This window comes from Aquarana catesbeiana, linkage group LG01 (genome assembly GCF_042186555.1).
Source record: "Aquarana catesbeiana isolate 2022-GZ linkage group LG01, ASM4218655v1, whole genome shotgun sequence".
NCBI lineage: Eukaryota > Metazoa > Chordata > Amphibia > Anura > Ranidae > Aquarana > Aquarana catesbeiana.
In genome coordinates, this window is record NC_133324.1 from 336,833,134 (window position 1) to 336,858,833 (window position 25,700).

General features: G+C 42.0%; 1 protein-coding gene across 2 annotated transcripts in view; it reads left to right on the plus strand.

The window, feature by feature from the left end:
- The window catches only part of LOC141145249 (leukotriene B4 receptor 1-like), a 62,170-nt gene extending 40,007 nt beyond the window's left edge, over positions 1-22,163 (plus strand). For both annotated transcript variants that reach the window (XM_073631786.1, XM_073631778.1), the window contains exon 3: positions 18,702-22,163. In XM_073631786.1, the coding sequence (XP_073487887.1) occupies positions 18,702-19,748 (1,047 nt within the window). In that variant the 3' untranslated portion in view covers positions 19,749-22,163. The remainder of the gene's footprint in view (positions 1-18,701) is intronic.
- The last annotated feature ends 3,537 nt before the right edge of the window (positions 22,164-25,700 follow it).

Sequence of the window (25,700 nt, forward strand, 5' to 3'; positions counted from 1 at the left end):
GGGTCCGATGCCCCAGAGGGAGGAGGGATGCAAGGGACAAGATATCCCCCATCCAACTGAGAGGACTTGAGACTTGATGCTGTGTGACCTCCCCTCCCCCACTCATTCAAACTCCCCTTTGTTTTTTTGAGAGTAGGCCCCCCTATCAGCCCTTTTTTCAGACGGAATCACCTGACGATGGAAGTAATGGTGATTGTTTTATGGACCTTGGAGTGCCTCTTCCACACTGTTCTCCTTTTATTTTATTTTTTTGGTTTAGATGTTATTGCACAATTTTTTCACTCCATAGGTGCCATATGATAGATAGGCACCCTTAAAACAATACAGAATATGTGAATGCGCAAGCTTTTCTGGGCACAAGTCACAATTTTCTTGCCTTTTTACACGTACTTCATATAAGCACAATTAGGCTTAAACACTGTTAGCCATGTATATTTTATTAGATTGTCACGGGGATCTTCTGCCCCCTGTGGTGTCCTTTCTTTTCTTGAGGGTCCCAGTATTGGTTGCAACCAGTTTGAAATCTCAATAGCCTCCACCCCCAAAAAGACAAACAACTCCGGAAGCTTGGCGGGGTGCGGTAAGGTAAATGTCTATGAATTGTTTTTGGTTTATGGTTGCTTTTTTTTTTTTTTTCTATATGGATTATTTTCATTCTTGATTTGTACTCAATGAATCTTATAATGTCTTGACACTGTAATGTATACGTTGCTTGCTTTTTTGTTTTTTCTTTTCTTTCTCTTTCTGGTTTTTCACCTAAGCACGAGGGTTAGGAGAAAAGGTGTGGGTAGAGGCATGGCAGGCCCCTCTCCCCCTTCTCCCCGCCCCTCTTCTTTCTCCTTGAGGGGTGGGGTAGGAAGGAGGAAAGGAGGGTTCATGTTATGTGGGAGTGTGTGGGCGAATCTCTCCAGCAGAATCGGGGGGGTCCTGATATGGAGATTAAATAGGAGGCCCTGAAGCCGGTGGAACCAGGTTGTGTGTAGGTAATGCATCCCCCCCCCCAAACTGGCTCCCCGAGTGATAACAGATAGGGGGCGGGGCTGGTACCCGAAGTATGATCCAGAGAGGGGGAGAGCCAGAGCCGGGCACACATCCAGGAGACTACAAGGGGTGCTCGGGAGGAAGGGGGAAGAAAAGGGGGCGACAATAAATAATAAACATATCATAAACATATCTCAATGGATAACTGTAAGCAGAGCCCCAGGTGAAGATTGGATCCCTGGAGACCCCCCGAATAGGCCTTTTATAATTATAAAATTCCACAGCATGCGCAGACCTGATCTTTTTTTTTTTTTTACAAGATAACAATTTGAGATTATTATATATATATATATATATATATATATATATATATATATATATATATATAATATTTATATTTAGAGGGAATAAAAGAAAAGAAAGGGAATTAATACATTATAGGGAAGGGGAGAAACTAGACAGGGAGGGGGTGGTTAGGATGGGTGTGGTGATATGGAGGGGGGGAGGGGGAGGGAGGAGGGAGAGAGAAGACGATGTTTATATCGGTCAGTAAATAAATGTTAAATACTGTCCCTGCAATTCATGATGAGTAATATTTCTTTCTCTTTTCCTTTTCTTCCTTTTTTTTCCTCTCTTTTTTGGTTTCCTCTCTCTCTCTTCTTCTCTCTTTGTAGAGAGGAGGAGGGGAGGAGGAAAAAAATGCAGAAGAGAAAAGGCTGGGCTGAGTTAGTGGGGCTGCTATGCTCCACGTGATTATTGATTGGCCGGGAAGAGGGGGTCTGGAGTGGAGTCCTTCGGCCGATTCAGACCAACTCCCCAATTAGGCCTGCACCCACGTGAACCGTAGGTTTAGAGGTTCAAGAGTGGGTGCCTCCCTTAGGGGTTGGTAAAAGGGTTTTTTTTTTTTCTGCTGTTCTTATCTAGAGGGGATGGAGGGGGTGTAGGTGACTTCCATAAATGTGAAGAGACTGAATGTCCTGGAAAAACGGAGGATGCTTCTGAGCGATCTGAAGCGATCCTGTACAGATGTATCATTTGTGCAGAAAACACATTTAAAGGCAGGGGGGACTCCCCTTTCTTCAGAATAGATTTTTTTCCCCTGTGTGTACCACGCATGCAACCAAGAAGCAAAATGCAAAGGGGTGTCCATCCTGATTTCCAGTCGGGTATCCTGGTCCCTTATGGATAAACGACTAGATATAGATGGTCGCTTTTTATTTCTTAAAGGACACATTGGAGGCGTGAAGGTGACATTGGCCACGGTATATGCAACAAATGTACATCAAGTAAAACTTTGTCAAAATTAGAGAAATTAGCAGAAGGTAAATTGATTCTTGGAGGGGATTTTAATATACCTTTGGACCCCAGAGTAGATACTTCCCCGGGGGGCACCAGGAAACGTATCATTCGGAAGCTGTACGAGATGCAGTTGGTAGCTATATGGCAGATTTTACACGCAGGGGAGAGAGATTACACGTTCTTCTCTAATCCCCATCAACTGTACTCACGTATAGATTTATTTTTGTTGCCACATTATCTACTCACCTCGGTTCTAGATGTGTCTATAGGAAGCATAACATGGTCAGACCATGCTCCGGTTATGCTTTGTGTTTCCCTTTCGGGCTCGGCTTACTCCCCAGAGTGGCACGGGAGCTTGAATGAAATTTTGATGCAGAATCCTGAAATTCGGGATGACGTAGCTAAAGAAATTATGGCATACTTTCAGACAAACGACACCTCGGGGAGCGACCCTGGCATGGTTTGGTAGGCACATAAGGCAGTAATCTGGGGGATCATGATCAAACATGGTTCCCGACTGAAGAAAGCACGAGAAGCGCAAATAATAAAATTGTCAGAAGAAATTCAGGCCCTCGAGCTGCAACATAAGAAGACACAGACGCCATTTATAGGGAAAGACCTGGCACATTTGAGGCGACAGATAACAGATCTCCTCTGCTATGAGGCTAAAGCGCAATTCAGTCAGGGAGGAAAGTAACGTATGCACTTGGAGATAAATGTAGTAAAGTGCTGGCTGGGAAGCTTAAGGAAAAGGGTAGGACAGCATATATACCCTATATAAAAGGAAAGAACGGACAATTAATCTCGCTGCGAAAGGACATGGCACAGAGGTTCAGAGAATACTATTCCTGTTTATATAATCTGGCACCACTATCCTTACCCATGCCCTCTGTGAAGGAATACCTTTCCTCAACACGGCTTTCACAGTTACCCTCCTCGGTCCGTGTTAGCCTGGAAACCCCTATCACGATTGAGGAACTAAACACGGTGATAAAAATGGTTAAACATGGGAAGGCATCAGGCCCTCATGGATTTACAATACAGTACTATAAAAATGTATTTCCATTGCTAGGTGCATACATGATAAAGGCATTTAATGCCATGGGCCAGACTGCCGCATTCACCACCCCCCCACCCCCCCCTGCACTTTTGGCACATATTTCGGTAATCCCGAAGGAAGGGAAGGATCCGTTGGAATGTGTAAGTTATCGCCAATCTCATTACTTAATGTAGAGCTAAAGCTCTTGCCTCCCGTCTTCAACCGCAACTTTATCAGCTGGTGCATTTAGACCAAGTAGGGTTCATTCCCTCGTGAAGCGAGGGATAACATCATTAAAGTACTCAATTTGGTCTATCATGCTAAAAAAACAAAAACTCCATGCGTTTTTTTAAACACTGATGCAGAAAAAGCGTTTGATAGAGTTAATTGGCAGTTTATGTTTGACGTCTTGAGGCATATGGGAATAGGAGATCACATGCTTCGATGGATTGCCGGAGCATATGCTTCCCCACAGGCTCTGATCAAAGTAAACGGAGTATTCTCAGAACCTATCAAGATCTCAAATGGCATGCGCCAGGGGTGTCCTCTTTCTCCTTTGTTGTTCGCTCTCTCGTTAGAACCCCTACTGAACAAAATTTTGCAAAACTCTGATATTCAGGGGCTTCAAATAGGGGATCATAACCACAACATTTCAGCTTATGTGGACGATCTGTTGTTCTCTATGTCTAGGCCACATGTCTCACTGCCTAATGTTATGAAGGAGTTTGAAAGTTATGGAGCCCTATCAAATTTAAAAATAAATTATACGAAATCAGAGGCCATGGGAGTTGCACTGCCCTTACCAGTACAGCGAACTATACAACCTAATTTTAGTTTTAAATGGGTAGCTGCAGCGCTAAAATACTTGGGTACGCATATTCCATCAAATTTAGGCAATACTTTCACAGTAAATTTTCCACCGTTATACAACTCAGCCTGCATGTTACTAGATAAATGGCACCAAGGACTGCATTTGTGGTTTGGTCGATGCAATATTATCAAAATGAGTATCCTTCCAAAATTTTTGTATTTATTTCAGGCTTTACCCATAGCTATCCCAGCAGTCTTTTTTCGGCAAATAAGTACCCTTTTCACTAAATTTATATCGGCGAATAAATGACCAAGGATTAGTAGAAGCCTCATGATAATACCCAAGTGCTTTGGCGGTGTAGCAGTCCCGCATGTATCTAAATATCATCAAGCGGCCCATATAGGCGGTGATTGACTGGTGTAGACATACAGAATTTAAGTTGTGGACAGATATGGAACAACAGGTCAGTCCAGTACCTTTGCATAGAGCACATTACCAGACTCACTTAAAACACATCCTCTTATAGGCCCTACTTTGCGGATAGGCTCAAAGATCTGTCAGAACCCCAAATATTCGTCGGGACAATCACCATTGTTCCCTATTATGGGAAACCCCAGTTTCAGCCCAGGTATGGAACCAGGGGCGTTTAAAGGGCTCTTAGAGAAGGGCTGTATTCAGGCATCACATTTCTTATATTCTGAGACATGGCCTACAGTTGCCTCACTGACGCAACCGGGGGGCTGATATGAAATAAATTTATAGCAGGCACTACAATTGTGCCATTTCTTTGAGTCGCTGGGACCAGCAATACATTATCGACGTCAACTGGCCACGTTTGAATTATATTGTGAGGAGAAAGAACCTCTCCCCCAGAAGATCTCTAGGATATACGCGTTGTTAATTACCCCTTCAGAGGACTTTGAGATGCCCGAAATTGGAAAGTGGGAAAGAGACCTTAATAAGATCTTTACACCGGCTCAACGACAGAAGATAATATATTTGTCGTTGAACTCATCGATTTGTACGCAGACCCAGGAGTCCAATTATAAATTACTGGCGAGATGGTATTACACCCCGTCAAGACTTTGTAAGTTCTTTCCAGAGGCATCAGATCACTGTTGGCGATGTAACAAGGAACAAGGGACCCTAGTCCATATATTTTGGTCCTGTTCAAAGATCAGACAATACTGGAGGGAGGTACAAAGAATTTCCCAAAAATTTACAGTCTTTCCAATACCAGACGAACCTGCCTTTTTTCTGCTTCATTGCTCACAAATCCCTTTACAGACATATAAAAACTCTGTTCTATGCCATTTAGTTAATGCTGCTAAAGCTTGTTCTACTCTGTGTTGGAAAGACCCAAAGCCACCATTGATTGCATTGTGGCTTAACAGAGTCAGAAATTTTGGGGGCCTGGGGGGCTTGGTGCTCTCGACTCAAAAATAAAAAAGGGAAAAAAAAAAAAAGGAGGGAGGTCCGTCCGTCTGGGAATCATACAAGAATGTGGAAGTCGCCCGGCCCCCATAGGAAAGGGAGATGGGGGGGGGGGGGGTTGGTGTTGAGTTTCGTTTTTGGGGTAATAGGTAAAAAATAAAATAAAAAAGGGAAGCAAAGGAAGTCCTAAATGAAGTTTACGGAACAAAATCGGAGGCCACGATGGCATTCTCTTTTCGTTTAGATCACAAAGATAGGAGTATGCCTGGGTGGAAAAGATTAGGGGTGAATATGGTTATATATACGGGCAGGGGTAAATATAAATATATATATATATGTTGTATAATCTGAGAAATATTAATCCCGCCCTAAAATAATAAGGTTATAAGAAACGATTTATGTTTGTACCTGTTGGAATGTGATGTAATAATGTTCTTACTCCTTCCTTTTTTGTATAAATAAAGAATTTGGAGAAAAAAAATCCTCAAGGTTCGCAGCAGAAACGCCAATTTTGTTAAATTTATTCTCTCAGTAACTTTGCTCCAACTGTTCATCCCCCAAGCAATTAGACTGCAGTCTTCCAGCACTTTAATCTCTAAAACAGGTGTCTCCAAACTTTCAAAACAAAGGGCCAGTTTACTGCCCTTCAGGCTTTGGGGGTGGGGTGGGGGGGGGGCTGGACTGTGGCCAGTGGAAATGTGTGGAGGGAGAGTGGGGGAAATAATGCCCCATCAATGTTGTCAGTGTAAGGAATAGTGCCACATTGTTGATGCCAGTGGGAGGAATAGTGCCTCATTGTTGGTATGGGTGGGAAAACTGATGCCCCATTAATAGTGTCAGTGGAAGGAATAGTGCCTCACCAATGGTGTCAGTACAAGGAATAGTGTCCCATCATTAGTGTCAGTGGGAGGAATAGTGTTTCATGAATGGTGTCAGTGGGAGGAATGGTGCACCTTCATTGGTGTCAGCTGGATCAAAAATTTCCTAAGAGTCGAATAAAGGCAAGCAATGGGCCCCCGGACCACAGTTTGGAGACTACTGCTCTAATATAATAGAACCAAATTAACCAATTCTATCCAGAAGCACTAAATAAAAAGTATACAACAATATGCTATATGTTGAGCACCTGCATTGTGTTTATTGAAGACACATCACTAGACAATGGAATATTAACTTTATTGTATGAACTTTACACAGTGCACATTTGCACTTAAGAACTTTATTAATTGTTATGCCCCGTATGTGTGATAGGACCTTGTTGTCGGAAATTCTGACCGTGTGTGGGCTCCATCACACATTTTCCATCGGATTTTCCGACACACAAAGTTTGAGAGCAGGCTATAAAATTTTCCGACAACAAAATCCGTTGTCGGAATTTCCGATCGTGTGTACACAAATCCGACGCACAAAGTGCCACGCATGCTCAGAATAAATAAAGAGATGAAAGCTATTGGCTACTGCCCCGTTTATAGTCCCGATGTACGCGTTTTACGTCACCGCGTTCAGAATGATCGGATTTTCCGACCAATTTGTGTGACCGTGTGTATGCAAGACAAGTTTGAGCCAACATCCGTCGGAAAAAATCCTAGGATTTTGTTGTCGGAATGTCCGATCAATGTCCGACCGTGTGTACGGAGCATAAGAGTTTTGCATAATTTCAGTATTAGTTAATGAATTTGAATATATTATTTGTTTGTGAACAGGAAGCATATTGTTGTACACTATTTATTTAGCACTGCTGGGTAAAATTGGTTCATTTGGTTCTACTATTATACACACATTTTTACAAGGGTTTTTTTTTTTTCATAGCAGCTGCACAATTCATTCAATTAATAGTCACACTTGTTAACATTAATAGGACCACGGAGTGGGGTTTGAATTTTAATTCTCTAATATAGACAAAGAAAGTGTTCTGCGAAGGGAAAGCAGAGGGAGCTGACTTGCTAGGCGAATGATTTAATCAATTTTGGTACACACTGTACTTCAATAAGGCCAACTATGATGGATGGTAGTGAGCTTATCTACAAGTAGGTTTTTGGGTTGCCATAGTAAAAAGTGAAGCAAAATAAAAAAAAAAAAAAAAAAACACACATGTTATGGGTATAGTAACTAACCACCAGACTAAGCACATTGCATATACTGTATCTATGGATAAAACATCTCATTCCTTCTTCAAGTGATACAATGTTACTTCTCCAGGCGTCTTCAGATGCACAAGCCAATTGGGTTTCTGTGCCATTCTAGAAGTTTGTCTCCTTCCCAATCCACTAAAGTAATAGAAACACAGAAGGATCTACTATCTGTTTCAGTGCTCAATTAGAGCCCTTTCACACTGGGGCGGTTTGCAGGCGTTATTGCGCTAAAAATACCGCCTGCAAACCGACCCAAAACAGCCTCGACTGTGCGCTGGCAGGAGAAGAAAAAACCTCCTGCAAGCCGCATCTTTGGAGCGGTGAAGGAGCGGTGTATTCACCGCTTCTAAACCGCTCCTGCCCATTGAAATCAATGGGGCAGCGCGGCTATACCATGGCAATACCACAACTATAGCCACACTATGCGAGCGGTTTTAACCCTTTTTCGGGCACCAGCAGGGGTTAAAACCGCACCGCTAGCGGCTGAATACCACCGCAAAAACGAAGGTAAAACAGCGCTAAAAATAGCGCTGTTTTACCGCCGACGTCCCCACCGTCCCAGTGTGAAAGGGGCCTAAGACTTTGTTTTGAAATGCTAATGATCCCTGCCAGACTCACCACCTTTGTGGTGGCCCAGTGCCTTGCAGCCACTAACAATATTTAGAAGGTGGCCTTGATTTACACAGGTGCTTAAACATGATGCATTCTAGCCTCAAAAGAACAAACAAAAAATATATTAATACTATGTTACTGGTGGCATGCAAAGTTAACAACCCATAAAAAAAATTAAAAAAAACAACTTATTGTAAACAACAACATATTTAGCATACCATGCATAACGCAACTTTAAGATAGAGGGCTAAGCAACCATAGCGTGCATAAAAATTAAAGTATCATATACAGTATCACAAAAGTGAGTACACCCCTCACATTTTTGTAAATATTTTATTATATATTTTCATGCGACAACACTGAAGAAATGACACTTTGCTACAATGTGAAGTAGTGAGTGTACAGCTTGTATAACAGTGTAAATTTGCTGTCCCCTCAAAATAACTCAGCACACAGCCATTAATGTCTAAACCACTGGCAACAAAAGCGAGTACACCCCTAAGTAAAAATGTCCAAATTGGGCCCAAAGTGTCAATATTTTGTCTGGCTGCCATTATTTTCCAGCACTGCCTTAAAGTGGTTGTAAACCCTTGTTTACAACTTTATGTTACAGGTAAGCCTATATTAAGGCTTACCTGAAGCTAACAAGGATATCTCCTAAACCCGCACGGTTTAGGAGAAATCCCTGTATTTGCATGTGCCGACGTCATGCGGCACATGCGCACTTAAGACAACTGAAGCAATGTCGCTATATGCCGTTGCTTCAGTTGTACTGTGCCATTACCTCGCGCATGCGCGGAGTGACGTCATCGCGGCTCTGGCTAATCACAGCGCCGGAGCCGCGATACCCGGAAGTCACTCCGGGACAACATGTCGGTGTTTGGAGGGGGAGACGTGGACTGATGCGGGGGCTTCGATCTGAGGTAAGTAATACATAATTAGCTAGTATGCTATGCATACTAGCTAATTATGCCTTTGTCTTGCAGGGTTTTTTTGTTTTTTTGCTGAGGGTTTACTTCCTCTTTAATCCTCTTGGGCATGGAGTTCACCAGAGCTTCACAGGTTGCCACTGGAGTCCTCTTCCACTCCTCCATAACAACATCACGGAGCTGGTGGAAGTTTTAGAGACCTTGCGCTCCAACACCTTCCGTTTGAGGATGCCCCGCAGATGCTCAATAGGGTTTAGGTCTGGAGACATGCTTGGCCAGTCCATCACCTTTATCTTCAGCTTCTTTAGCAAGGCAGTGGTCATCTTGGAGGTGTGTTTGGGGTCGTTATCGTGTTGGAATACTGCCCTGCAGCCCAGTCTTTGAAGGCAGGGGATCATGCTCTGCTTCAGTATGTCACAGTACATGTTGGCATTTATGGTTCCCTCAATGAACTTTAGCTCCCCAGTGGCGGCAGCACTCATGCAGCCCCAGACCATGACACTCCCACCACCATGCTTGACTGTTGGCAAGACACACTTGTCTTTGTACTCCTCACTCGGTTGCCTCCACCCATGCTTGACACCATCTGAACCAAATAAGTTTATCTTGGTCTCATCAGACCACAGGACATGGTTCCAGTAATCCATGTCCTTAGTCTGCTTGTCTTCGGCAAACTATTTGCGGGCTTTCTTGTACATCATCTTTAGAAGAGGCTTCCTTCTGGAACGACATCCATGTAAACCAATTTGATGCAGTGTGTGGCGTATGGTCTGAGTGCTGACAGCCTGACCCCCCCACCCCTTCAACCTCTGCAGCAATGCTGGCAGCACTCATACGTCTGTTTCCCAAAGACAACCTCTGGATATGATGCTGAGCACGTGCACTCAACTTCTTTGGGCGACCATGGCGAGGCCTGTTCTGAGTGGAACCTGTCCTGTTAAACCGCTGTATGGTCTTGGCCACCATGCTGCAGCTCAGTTTCAGGGTCTTGCCTATCTTCCTATATCCTAGGCCATCTTTATGTAGAGCAACAAAACTTTTTTTCAGATCCTCAGAGAGTTCTTTGCCATGAGGTGCCATGTTGAACTTCTAGTGACCACTATGAGAGAGTGAGAGTGATCACACCAAATTTAACACACCTGCTCCCCATTCACACCTGAGACCTTGTAACACTAACGAGTCACATGACACTGAGGAGGGAAAATGGCTAATTGGGCCCAATTTGGACATTTTCACTTAGGGGGTGTACTCACTTTTGTTGCCAGTGGTTTAGACATTAATGGCTGTGTGTCGAGTTATTTTGAGGGGACAGCAAATTTACACTTTTATACAAGCTGTACACTCACTTCTTTACATTGTAGCAAAGTGTAATGTCTTCAGTGTTGTCACATGAAAAGATAGAAGAAAATATTTACAAAAATGTGAGGGGTGTACTCACTTTTGTGAGATACTGTATACAGTTCAACAACGCATCTTTTATTTCCATTATACCAGATAAATCCCACACAATAGTAATTCCACTAACAAAACATTATTAAACCATATTTAAGTGCATAGATATTATGACATTAACAATTACACTCATCTGGCTGATCATTTTGCTGTTTCCATACACAGCCCAATGCTGTCCCTAATTTACTAACATGGGATCACCCCACAGCTGGGCATTTACAGGAAGAAGCCTTCACTTTACAGTTCTACTCCAACATTCTGCCAAACTAAGTTTTATCTTAGCAGGGAAGGGGGTACTACTCATATCTGTTGTAGTCATTCCCACCTTCCCACCTCTACCACTACCACCTCACTGCCTCTTTATTTAATTTCTTACCAAATGCTTTGTTTTTAGGCCTATAATTGTTTATTGTGCAGTTGGAGTAAAAGACCCACACAGATGGGGATGATTGTTTCTTTGAAAAAAAGTTGTCAAACATATTTACGGACCATAAATGCCATAGATATTGCATTCAGATGCACATGCTTTATAATACCTCATTGTACAATTTTCCTATTCTGCAGTCAAGAATACCTTAACTGATCCTGGTGGAACCATGTTAGCAGGTTCAGTTTGACACTAGATTGCTCTGTTCGTATCATAGGGTGGTAATGAGGAAAGTTATAAGCAGATGTTAGCTCCCATTTTGTAGACGTTCCTCTTCTAGTGAGGACAGGGGTGTAGTGAGTGCCCATATAAAAGCTAACTGTGGGAGCAAGATACCCTAGCACTGCTAAGATGTAATCTCCTGCAGAGCGAAACCTTCGCAGGGCTGAAGTCCCAGGTGAGGTGGCACAGCTAGGAACAGCTGTAGTCGCCCTGTCTCCTCTGACCTTCTTCTGCAGGTCCTGCAGTGGGATGCATAATGACTTTTAGTAGTGGTAAAAGCCTGGAAAAGAGTGTGCAATCTGGGAGCGTACCCAGCTGGGCAGAGCCATGAAAGGGACAATGAGAGAGACTTGTATACTAATAAGGAAAAATTGATCCTACTTTAGTGAAGAAAGCTAATTGCTGTGCACTTAGTATACATGAGAGAAGTGGTCCCAACTCTGTGGTGCTCACAAGGAGAGAAGGTGCAAAGAGAAGATGGCTTACAAATTAAGTGCTGGTATTCTGTGCCCAAATGACAACTACAGAATGTCTACTTCTGTGTCTGGCGTTCCACGATAAAAGAATTCCATTAGTATGTCCAATGTGATGTCCAATGTCACTGAAACATTTCTGGAGATACAGTAAAGTGCGGAAAATACATTCATGAATAATAAAGGGGTTCTAAAGGCAGAACATTATATGCATTAGGGTAAATAAAGTTCTGCATGCAGCTTCCCCCTCCAGCTTATACTCAGCTGAGCCCGATCTCAATCCAGCGATGTGTCCCAGCTCACTCATTGGCTCAGACATAGATGCAGGAGTCATTGGCTCCCACTGCTGTCAATCACAGCCAGTGAGGAGGGATCAGGGGGCAGGACGGAGCCCCGCTCTGTGTGTACTAAGGACACACAGAACAGGGCTCAGGAGTGAGCGTACATGAGTGCCCCCATAGCAAGCTGCCTGCTATGGGGGCATTGGACAGGGGAGGAGGGGAGCCAGGAGCACCTACAGGGGACCCAAGAACAAGAGGTTCGGGGCTGCTCTGTGTGAAACGATTGCATGGAGCAGGTAAGTATAATGTGTTTATTTTACAATCACTTTAAGGCTTATGGCCAGGGATGTCATGAGCAATCCTGTGACCAAGAGTATGACACAAGGTGGCAGAGGGTTCCATCAACAGAAGGTGGGTAGCTGTCATATCCAGGGAGAAGCAGGGTGGGGACTTGAACAGTTTGGTGCCAACATTTGCCCAGAAGTCCCCTTACAACCCCATGAGTGTACCATGCTCCCCCCAGGCCAAGGACCCACTGTAGTGCTTTTCACCTGGTATGAATCATAGATGAGAAGACTTTCTTCCTAACCCGGCAACTGCCCTTATCCACTGTGATAACATTGAGGACCTGTGAGCCCCAAACTACATTTAGAGAATAGAGAATTATACTGAATACAAGTTTGTGGCAAAATATTAGATTCAAACTTTTTATCCATAGGGCCAGGCAGAGCAGAGAAGATCATAACAATGTTGGCAGTATCATAAATACTTCTTAGTCAGAGTTTACCTGCCTGTCAAAGTGATCCCACCATACACATCACTTTTTGACTTTATACTAACATACAGATGAGCTGCAGTAGTTAAGTTTAATACCATTTCCATTATTAGGGCTATGATTGAGCTACGTTAATAACAAGCCTTTTATAAAAATGGATTAAAGAATACCAATCAGTTCAACATCAAACATGACTATGCTTTAAATTAATTCAGGTATGGATATTTTTTATACATAGTTACATTGGATCAGCTTGGACCAATGCAACTATTGTGACTGCAGGCAGGTAAAATCGCCTGGTTGCATCCAGGATGGCAAATATGTGTATCCAAGATTCAGGCTCCATGCCAATTTGTACCACTAGGAGGAAATGCTGAGAGTCCTGCAGGGGTAGAGGTAATGAGCCCAGCTGAATTAAGTTGGCTCATTGAGGCCTCTACAAAAACTCCCAGCATGCATGCCTGTTTAGAATGGGGAGCGTGATATCTGTCTGTGTGGTAAGACAACGCCTGTATGGCAAGCCTCTTTAACAGGGAGATAGGTGCTGGGGAAAGCACAAGGCTGCACCTAGCTGATAGCCAGGGAACCTATGTGTATGTAGTAAGTGGCCAAGTTGGCAAGAAATATTTTCATTTTTCTTTTTGTTTTGCTGGACCATTGTAAATAGTGTAAATAAACTGCACCTTTGTTTTTTCACCTTCACTGTTTGCTGTGCCTAATTTTTGTGTAGAGATCCCATCCGGGGGGGTCACACACACCTGCTGCCGAGCTAACCCCTTTACACTATGCATATGCCATACCTGGCCGATCCCCTGTAAGTAGCTGTGTCTACTTTAGACCCCTTTCACACTGGAGGCATTTTTCAGGTGCTTTAGCGCTAAAAATAAGCCTCATCTGTAATCCCAGTGTGAAAGCCAGAGAGCTTTCACACTAGGGTGCTGCGCTGGCAGGACATCAAAAAAAGTCCTGCAAGCAGCTTCTTTGAGGCGCCCAGCCCATTGAAATCAATAGGCAGCGGTGCTTTGCGGGCACTTCTAACCCTTTATTCAGCCGCTAGCGGGGTTAAAAGCGCACAAAAAGCGCCGCAAAAACAAAGGTAATGGGCCGCTAAAACTAGCGGCCCTTTACCACTGATGCCCCCGTGCTGGCAGTTTGAGAGGGCTTTTAGTGATCTCTAAGTCCTGTGCCAAGCGGTTGCCCTGCTGCACTCTGAACACAGGAAGTTGGCTGCTCAGCACCAACATCCTTCAGAGGGAAAGAGCACTTTGCATTTTAAGAATGAATACATTCTTATAATATAAACGGAAATTATATTCCATGTATAGATGTGATGCACTTGATTATAATGCAAAACCTATTGGAAACAAGAAGGATTGGTGACAGATGTTATTTAAAATGACAGGGTTACATAGAGGTTTTTTTAGTTTCATGGATCCAGGCATATTAAAAAGTATAGTATGAATATACATCAATAGTTAGATGGAAGTACTTATTGGACGACATAGACATGTTGCACATTGTAATCAGTCATACATAATGACATACATTTTTGGCAGGATCAACATGAATGGAACACATTTGGACATGGTGTAGGGCAAAAAGAACAGACATCTCCTTAGTATAGTGGTTGATACTGGTTATTGGAGACACAGTTAAATTTAAATAGAAAATGTAGTCGCATCAAGTGATATATATTCTAGCAGGATCAAGTAGTGTATATGGTATCAAATGGTATTTTAGTATTTTGGCAGGATCAAATGTAGAAATACATCAACAATTTAGATGATAATGCTTATTGAACAACATAGGTATATTGCACATTATGTTTACTGACATACATTTTTGGCAGGATCTACATGAGCAAAACACATTTAGACATGGTATAAAGCAAAGGAGTAGAAATCTGCTTAGTATAGTGGTTGATATAAGTTATTAAAGACACGATTAGAGTTTGGTCACATCAAGTAATATATATTTTTTATATTTTAGCAGGATTAAGTGGTATATATCACATCAAGTGGTATTTTGGCAGGATCAATACAAAGCATTTCTTGTTGAAATATACTGTGCGTGTATCTATGTTGGCAAATTTTTTGTTGTTCCCTTCCTCCCGAGGAGAAACCTTCGAGGAAGGGTTTAAACCAGATTGTTTCATTTAAACCGGGGGGCTGGGTAGCTTTTAATCTATGAATCCACCGTGATTCCATTTGCAATAGGATTTTGTTCCAGTCCCCTCCTCTGGGACTTGGGTGTATACGGTCCAAAATTAGGAACTTTATTTTCGGAAATTTTCCATGTAGTAAATTTTCCATGTAGTATGTTGACCAAGAGGAAGGTCAGGGTCGCAAGTTTGCATACCCGTTACATGTCTATATGCCCTTCTCCAGAATTCTAATTTCGTTTTGCCAACATAGAAACACGCACAGTCGCATAGAAGCAAATGAATCACTCCTGAGGTTTTACCATTAGAAAAGTGCCTTGGGTAGAAGATTTGGCCATTCGGGAGAGTGGGATTTTTTTGTGTAAGCATGAATTTACAATAATTACATGCCCCACATTTAAAAGTTCCTTTATACTTGCAATGAGATTTATTCATCTCTCCTTTGTATTCACTGGTGACAATCCTGTCCCTAAGAGATGTAGCCCGTTTAAAGGTAAATAGTGGCCTAGATGGGACAAATTGTCCCAGTGCTGGGTCACATTGAAGCATATGCCAGTATTTGTTTATGATAGTTTTAATTTGTTTATGCTGATTGCTATATCTGGTGATAATTCTAATAGCATTTGTGTCATTTTTTGATTTTTGAGAGCTTTTTTGAAAGATCGATTTAACGAGGCATGGGAATAGCCTCGTAACAACAGTCTTTCTCGTAATTTGTTGGCTTCCATTTTATAGACGGTATCATATGAGCAATTTCAACATTCCTCGGCACATTCCTTAGACCTCTTGATTGGTTATATAATTTCTCTAAAAGCCCACCTCAGAGACCAGAAAAAATGTCTCCATCTGCAGCTTGACAACTCTCAGTTTTGCATCAAAGCCATACCAGTTTGCCAAGGCTCATTCATAAGAGCCGATGACCCTAATACATCAGATTGGACAGCGGTTTGGGCTCTACTGACTCCAATGTCCAAGTGAACTTTGTTAGCACTTTTTCATACTTAATCTTATTTATGTTGTTTATCTTGTGTAGTTTGTAATATCTTTTCTTGTTCTATTTTTCTCTTCTTTCATTAAAACAATATTTAAAAATCATTAAGCGGATTCTTTAAAATGAAAAAGAAAAGCCTTAGTTGGTCAGTTGAGGACATTACAAGAACTATAACGGTGTACAGATTGCCCCATCCAATGATGCCATGTTTGAATTTTCTCCCAAAAATAATAGCTACCTGTAAATTGAACAGGTAATGTAATAACACTTCAAAGGGTTGTGTAGCATTTCTCTCTCTCTCTCTCTCTCGATATAGATATATATATATATATATATATCTATATATATATACATATATAGATAGATAGATAGATAGATAGATAGATAGATAGATAGATAGATAGATAGATAGATAGATAGATAGATAGATAGATATATATATATATAGTAGAAAAGCACAAACTCCATAGTATAGCATATATTAAAAAAGTGATTTATTAAAAGATAACATATGCACTCACAAAATTGTGGACTTGTGCTAAGTGAGAGACTATGGAGCCTCTGGACCAGGAACACCCAGGGAAGCAACCAGGAACCCCTGCCTTGGCAACTGGCATGGGGATGAAGAGCACTGTGTGGACTGGACACGTTCCTGTCTGAGCTCTTGTGCATACCAGTGACATCAGTCAGCTACTTGTTCCAAATTTTAGGTTCCATCATCGGCTTTCTGGCATACTAATGATAACGGCATCCAGTCCACACAAAAAATGCATTTGTTTTTCAAATAGAAGTGTGGGTTTTGAAAAAAACAAAAAATTGCACTCACCTAGGTGGATGCAGAATCGATCCAATGCTACAACTGTCCCGTGTTGCCTCTAAGCCAAGAACTGAGCGCTCAAAGACCACCGATAACTCAGTTCTCAATTTTCAGTGAGCAAAGAGCCAGTGACTGACAGTCACCGCTCTCTGTGCTGCCTCTCCAGTGCTCAGGCTGTGGAGGCGATAGGAGTGGCTGGTCAGGCATCTGGGTGGATCCCAACTTTACAGTCAGGAGGATCCCTCCAGAGTCTGGACTGGCTAAGTGATGTCAGATGACAACAGCTTTAGCCTGCTGTTGGCAGAATACGCGTCACAGGAGTGCAGAACAAAGTGCGCTCCTGTGATCTGCAGGGGAAGTAGGGCTAAAAGAGCTTTGGTCCTACTTTTCCTTTAAGACTTTTTTCTTAAAGGCCTCATGCATATTTGGTGTTTAGCCTATGTGTATCCCGCCCTGGAGTTTTTATACACCCAGGAGGCACAGGTGTAGCATTCAGCAGTGTGCATTTATTCTTATTTTCATCCGGTAATCCTGCCAATAACATGCTTCCTGTCTTTGGGTGGCACAATCCTCCAATGTATTTACAAAGGGAGCCATGGTTGTCACCTAGGCTCCTCTCCTCACTTGGTCTTCAAACAGGTCTTCTGCTATTCCTCTCTATTACTTGGGTGGGGGGAACTAATTATTTATTGAAGCTCGCTTGGGAAACACAATAATGTTTGTGCTTTCAGTTCAGCTCACAGAAAATGACAAGGAGACTAAGTTTCTGCTACAGTTAGCCTTTTTTTTTTATATTTGCTGATATTGTTCTTAGTCTGAAAAATTAAAACGAACATAGCAACTACATCTGAGGGCTAGTAATCTGGAATATATTACATTTTTTGGCAGGGTTGGATATCATATGCTTTAAAGAGAAGTATGGACTTTTTTTTTTTTTTTGCAGACTCATAATTACCTATGTGGATGCAGCATCGGTTTGGTGCTGCATCTGTCCTCCACTGGCTCTAACACTGAGAACTAAGTGATCAAACACCGATCATTCCATTTTCAGAGCTCAATGAGCAGAGAGCTGGTTACTGTCAGTCACCACTCTTTGCTCTACCCCCTCGCTCACTGGAGCGCTGGGCTGTGGAGGGGCAGGAGCGGCCGGCTCAGCCTCTCAGTGACTTGCTGAGAGGCTGAGCCAGGTGCCAATCCAGGCATGTGGGCGGATCCGGATTTTATTGTCGCGATCTTGCCTAAGCCTTGGTCGGCTCTGTGATGTCAGCCAAAAGCGGGCTTCAGCCGACAGCGGGGTGAGGCCCGCTGTCAGATGAAAAGGGGTCACAGGAGTGCAGAAGGAACAGCACTCCTGTGATACATAGGAGAAGGAGCTTTGGAAACGAGCTTTGGCTGCACTTCTCCTTTTAAAGGAAGAAAAAATAAAATATAAAAGAAGAAAACCATCTCCCAAATAATATGCAGATAGAAATTGTGAAAGCTAATTTATGTACAATGATGCAAAACAGCACTCATGGTAAACACATTTTACATTTTCTATCTTGAAACACGGAAATTTAAATTGCTTATAAGGGCGACGCTGCACATACATATGCTTAATTTTTCATAAACTAAGCATTCCCTCTGGTATAACATCTGGATTTACAATGTAATGTAAATGATAATAGACAGAATAAGTACTACCATACTATGAAGAAAGTTTCGGCAACAAATATACCTGATGAATAAGCAATCATTAATGTTATATTTAAAAAATTGAAAACTGAAATTTGAATTGTATTTGCATGATTTCTTTTGATAAGCTAGTGATAAAGTTTTTGAATATGCTATAACATCTTACACATCTGTTTTTTTTCTGTATCCAGTACATGGTTCCTGGTCAACTGGCTACCAGCAATTCTTCTTTCACAAACTCAACCGTGTATCCAGTGACACCTCATGGCTACTCCCAAAAGCTCGGCATTGCGATCCTCTCAGTTGCCTTCATCATTGGTTTCCCAGGGAACGCATTCATCATTTGGTCAATTGTGAACTGCATTAAGAAGTGGTCCGTCACCTGCCACCTCATCTTACATTTGGCCATTGCAGATATCATCGTAATCCTAACAGCCCCTGTATTCCTACATCTCCTATCCACTGGCAGCTGGATATTTGGCACTATAATTTGTAAGCTTTGTCATTACATTAGCTGTCTCAGTATGTATGCCAGCATCATCCTTATTACCTCTATGAGCATAGACAGATATTTTGCTGTGTCAAGACCCATGAGCTCTGTAAATGTAAGAACAAAGATGTTTTTTGGCAAAGTCATATTGGCTATATGGATTTCATCATGCTTGTTAGCCATTCCTATGCCAATTTACCGTGCGGTAAAGACTATTAACAACAAAGAACAGTGTAAGCACATTCACAGCTCTCCAGCACACATCATTTTTCAATATGTGTTTGAGACAGTGACTGGCTTTATCATTCCATTTACAATCATCATGTCCTGCTACCTCTACATTGGATTGAGGCTGCGTAACGCTAAGTTTCAAACCAAACATAAAACAAGTTGGCTGGTGGTGATGATCATAGTGATGTTTGCCATCTTCTGGCTTCCTTACCATGTGGTGAATATGATAGAGGTATCAGGGGAAGTGTTCTCATCAGACAAGCTAAGAAAAGTTGCTTACCTTGCCAGACCTAATGTCACAGCTCTTGCATTTCTCAGTAGCAGTGTAAACCCTATTTTGTATGTGTTCGCAGGAGGAAGCCTAATTAGAACAGCTGGGGTGGAATTCATGGCCAAGCTCTTTGAAGGAACTGGCCCAGAAATGAATAGTATTTGGAAGATCTCCCATATTTTTAGGCAAAAGAGTCATGAGGAAACTATGGATTTGGGGAGAACCAATAAAAAGAATGATGAATAACTCCACAACTGACAAAGAGAAGCTATGCTGTGTAAATATAACTTACCTCCATGCTGCAACTCCGCTGATCAACCAGTTCTTTGCAAGCATTTTCCAGTCCTGCCATTCAGCAGTCCTCTGCCAGCATGAATTGTTAGATCCATAGAAAAAAAGAATCTGTAAGTAGTACAGATAATGCAGAGCACAATGATCCTGACATAATTATAGAAGAAAATGTAACCAATATACCAGCAGAATGGGACAAAAATACAGTATACGCTTGGACAATAGACATCAAAATTGGCATTAAATTGCACGGGTTTGCCACCTTGGAATTTTCTCTCATTCCCCACATCCTCCCAATATTTGTACTGTACATGCAATTTCATTTTACAAAATGAAGCTGGAAAAAATGTGCTCATATTTTAAATGTGTTTGGCTTTGTAGTAGACCTACTGGTCTAATCAAGTAAGGTCAGTCTTTTAACTCATCATGGGGTAATTAACTTGTCATTTTACATAAACCTCTGGCAGATCTTCTAATTGCTTTATTTCAACACATCAAACTGCCACTGAGATGTAAAGGCCAGTCTAGGCCTCACTTAAAATGATATCAAACCCCAAAAGCAAACATTTACTGTATTGCAGCTTACCAGTTCTTAGATGTGGTGTGTGCATTTGCTTTTTTTTAGGCTTTCTGTCCTTTATTTTCACGTGGTTATCCAGTCAGTAAGGTCAGCCATACACGGAGCAAATTTCTTTTCTGCAGCCAAGGGTCAATTCCCCCATCAACATAGACATTGCTGACAGGGGAATCCCTCTCATGGGTCCATTGTATTCTCTTGGTGAAGGGGGGAGCCAGAAGAAGACAGAAATTATTGCTAGGGGCTGTACCAGCAGCTAACGATAATTGCATGTAAAATCCGTCACGCTGGTTGTACCCAAGTTGATTGATCGATCAACTTGGGTACATTCAGCCTGCCCATACATGGTTCAAATCTCAGCCATTTCCTGCTTAACTGGTCGAGATTCGAACCGCCTATGGCTGGCTGCTGATGTAGCCGTTAAAGGGTTGAGACAAACCATTTAACACTGACAGGGGTGCTAACAATGGTAGCTTTTTTTTATTTATGCAAAACTTTAATCCCCCAAAAAAAAGACTGTTGCTGTAACTGTTTAAAAAGTGTTAGCTGGAGTTTGGCTTCAAACTAAAATTTTTTAGTCTATCCAAATTTGCTAGTACATCTAACACTACTCTCTCCCCAAGATTAGCAATGCCGTTGTCCAAAGGTGTCACTGTTGCTCCTTTATCCTATGGGCAACTCTAATGCCGCGTACACACGACCGAACTTTACAGCATACTTGGTCTGGCGAACCGTTCGATTGTGTATGGGCTCCAGCGGACTTTTTTTCCCCAAAAGTTTGACGGACCTAGAAATGAAACATGTTTCAAATCTTTTCGACGGACTCCAGTCCGGTCGAAAAATCCGCTCCCTCTGTATGCTAGTCCGACGGACAAAAACCAACACTAGGGCAGCTATTGGATACTGGCTATGAACTTCCTTGTTTTAGTCCAGTCGTACGTCATCACGTACAAATCCGTCGGACTTTGGTTGATCGTGTGTAGGCAAGTCCGTTCATTCGGAAAGTCCGTCGTAAAGTCCGTCGAAGAGTCCGCAGGACAAAGTCTGCCGTAAAGTCCGGTCGTGTGTACGTGGCATAATACAGGAAATGTGTTACTGGACAGATCACCAGGTGAAAACAGAGGGGAAAAAAAGACCTTAAAAAAAAAAAAAAAAAAAAGAAAACGAATTTAGCCACCACATCTAATGACTGGTAAGCTGTAATATATTACATTTTTGGTTTTTGGGTTTAATACCACTTTAACCTATTTTTACACCTAAAACCATCTAAATATGTTTATTGGAACAGTTATACCTACAATACGATTGGTATATCGGGCTACCCAGATTTACATAACTGCCAGGCTGGTGTCCTTTCTCTATAGCTTGATCTCCTCCCTGCCTCCAGCAAGTGACTGGACAGTAAAGGAGCAGCAGTAAGACAGGGATGTATCTCTTTCACTCCTTCACTCTGCTCTCTTGTGCTGTCAGAATGCACCCTTACCAATTTGCACGCACTTCAAAACAACTGAGCCTTAGTGCCGGTTCACACAGGGGGGCTTCAAAGTCATCCGACTCTGAAGCCGCCCCGTACAGCGTGACTTCAGGGTGGCTTGCAAAACAACTTCTGTATAAAAATCAATGCAAGCTGCTCCGAAGTTGCCCCAAAGTAGTACAGGAACATTTTTCTAAGTCGGAGCCACTTGAGTCACTCCTATTAGAACGGTTCCATTGTACTGAATGGAGCCTCGCCTGACAGGTCGCCCCTGTGTGAACTGCCACTTACACAAGTTGCATGAAACTATTTTTTTTTTTTAACAAACACCCACTACTTTAAAATTGGTGTTTTTTTACCTTTGTCTATAGTTCAACTAAAGTGTAAGCTGCTCCAAAACATTCCAAGACACACTATCACTTCACTGGACTGCATGAGTTCTTTTGTATTTATTTATTTATTGTATGTTATATATAAAAAAAAAACACAAATATATTTTTATTTTAGCCTTGGACAGCCTTGGGAAAGTTTAGAACCCCTGTCAGGTCTTTATTACTGTCTGTGTGTCTCCGCCAGGTATTTTCACCCCTCTAAGGCTCCATGTGCTCTAGGAGCAGAAAAAAAAATGTCAGCGTTTTAGCTGGAAAAACGTGGCATAAAAAACGCGAATTGAGAGCATATTGTACAAAGTTTGGGCGAGTTTATGAGCATTTGATTTTACAGGAGTTTTTTCCACTTAACAACACTCCCCTCTCCAAAAGCAAATAAAAAAAATGAAACTTGACATTCACAAGAGATAACAGGAGTTTAGGAGAGATTGGCATTTTTACAGCTCCTAAACTTCTCCAGAAAACACGACCAAGAAGGGTTTTTTTTTTTTCATGCCTCTGGACGTCCTTGTCAGAAAATGCCTGTAGTCATCATAATGCGCAAAGAATACAATAGAAGTGCTTCTACAGGCAGGTGAAAAAAAAAATGTCAAACGTCTGTAGAATCAGGGGGGTTTTTTTTGCCAGTGTGCAAGGAACCTAAGTGTTGGCGAATCCAATATTTTATATCGCTAATACGGAACTGAAGTTGAGGGAAATCATTAAATGGGAATACCTGTTCTGGTGGCAGCAGTCTTTAGGCTCAGTTTACCCTTATGCATTTTGCTTTTGATCGTTTTACAGTGCTTTTTGCTGTGCATTTTGCGTTTTTGCAGATGCGCTTTTACTGCGATTTTGCCACGATTTGCGTTATGCATTTTTTATGCTTTTTTTTTTTTTAAGGCTAATTTGTTGTTGGGCAGATTAAAAAAGGCTGAAAAAAGCATAGATGTGAATATGTCCCATAGGAAACCAACTGTAGTGCGTTTCTGCAAAAAGCACCAAAGAAGTGCATAGGTGTGAACCAAGCCTTAATAAATGTCCTCCCACTAGAACTGGGAAACTAGACTTAGCCTCATACACACGATTAAATTTTCCAACGGGAATTGTGTGATGACAGGCTGTTGGTGAAAAATCTGACCGTTTGTACGCTCCATCGGACAATTGTTGGTGGATTTTCTGCAGACAAATGTGGGATGGCAGGCTTATAAATTTTCCACGGACAAATGTCTGTTGTCGGATTTTCTGATCGTGTGTACAAGGCTTTAAAGTAGAAGTCCACCCAAATCCTTACTAATTTTAACCTACTCAGCCACATTCTACACCTATTCTATCTAGCACTGTAAAGAAGAATTTGGTCTACTTACCTGTTCTGCAGCTGCTCCGGTCCCGCGCTCAGCTGTCAGCAGCGGCTACAGTATGTAGGCGGGTGTAGGAGAAGCAGCCGACAACAGAAACCCCATAGTAAGTCTATGGGTGACGTCACTCCCCAGGCATTTCCCAGGCATTGTCGGTCCTCTCCTGCACACAGCATTCGCTGCCAGAGAAAAGGTTTATATATAGCTTACAGGTTTTGCGTGAACTACTTCTTTAAATGCTTGCCAACCAGCCGTCATCATTATACTGTGGCAGGTTGGCTCATTCCCGCGAATCGCCATAGGTGTACATCGGCTCGTGAACTAAATTTTGTGGGCGTGCGCGCTCCCAATAGCCAGCGGGGGAGCAAATCAGCGGGTCCGGCAGTTTCGATGTCCGCTGACCACCCACGATTGTTCCCCGCAGTGACAGAACGGGGATCTGCCTGCGTAAACAAGGCAGATCTTCGTTCTGACAGGGGAGATCATACAGATCCTGTCTTTCTGCTATGCAGGAAGATGGATCTGTGTGTTTCCCCAGTCACACAGTCCCCCATATAGTTAGAAAACACCTGCAGGGAACACATTTAACCCCTTGATCGCCCCTAATGTTAATCCCTTCCCTGGCAGTGTCATTAGTACAATGACAGTGCATATTTTTTAGCATGGATTACTGTAATAATGTCACTGGTTCCCAAACAAGTGTCAAATATGTCAGTTAGGTGTCCAATCTGTCCGCCGCAATGTCGCAGTCCCGCTAAAAATAACTGATCGCCACCATTGCTAGTAAAAAAAATAAATAAATAAAATACCATAAATCTATCCCCTATTTTGTAGGCGCAATAACTTTTGCGCAAACCAATCAATACACGCTTATTGCAATTTTTTTTTTTTTTTTTTTACCAAAAATATGTAGCAGAATACAAATCGACCTAAACTGATGAATACATTTTTACATTTTTTTTATGGAAATCTTTTATAGCAGAAAGTAAAAAAATGTTTTTTTTTCTTCAAAATTTACGCTCTTTTTTTGTTTATAGCACAAAAAATAAAAACTGCAGCGGTGATCAAATACCACCAAAAGAAAGCTCTATTTGGGGGAAAAAGGACATCAATTTTGTTTGGGTACAGCGTCGCAACTGCACAATTGTTAGTTAAAGCGACGCAGTGCCGTACCGCAAAAAAAAGGCCTGGTCGTTAGGGGAGTAAATCCTTGCGGGGCTGACGTGGTTACAGGGCTACATCAGTTTTCTTTCTTTGGCTTTTTTTCTCTGTTTTCATCTGGTGATCTGGCCAGTAACACACCTCCTGTATTAATGAGACAACACTCTAGATGAATGAGCACAGGAGGCACAGAAGACAGCACCAGTGTTAAATGTATTAGCAGAGTTACATACACTGACAAATTGAAGTCAAACTCCAGTTTAAATTTTTTTCTGTGTCAAGATGTTTTGAAAAACAACAGACTTGATGACTGGATCACCAGATGAAAAACAAAACAGACGGACTTTCAGTGGACTTCCAAAGGACTTTCCCAATGAACGGACTTGCCTACACACGATCACATCAAAGTCCGCCGAATTGTCCGCCGGACTCGGTCCGTCGGACCAGTCCGGTCGAAAAGTCCGCTTGTGTGTACGCGGCATATGAATTGGTGGACTGCACAATAATAAATGTTTGCTTTTGGGTTTAATACAGCTTTAACGCATTTTCTGACTGTACTAGTGTATTTGCACCTTTAAAAAATTTTAAGTTTATGTTTTTTAAAAAAAGTCTTACCTTTCTAGTTCTTTGGAACAGGTGTATACATATGAATCTATAGGCAGTTTCTATTGCTTAGAATTGGGGGCAATGCACAGATAGGGACAGACTGAGGACATTATATTGCAATGTGTCACTCAAGCCTTGAGATCTTTAACAATGCATTTCTCTTATTTTGATCCTTTTGGTTTATTATATATACCATTGAAAGTGTTTTGTTATATCCGTTTGATAAGTGCAAGTGATAAGCTTGATAAGTGCAAGTGATAAGCTTGATAAGTGCAAGTGATAAGTTTGTGCAAAAAAAATATCTGTTTCTTATGACAGAAATTCAGGGCTGTCCTGTGTTTTGTGCTTATTTCATGTGTTATC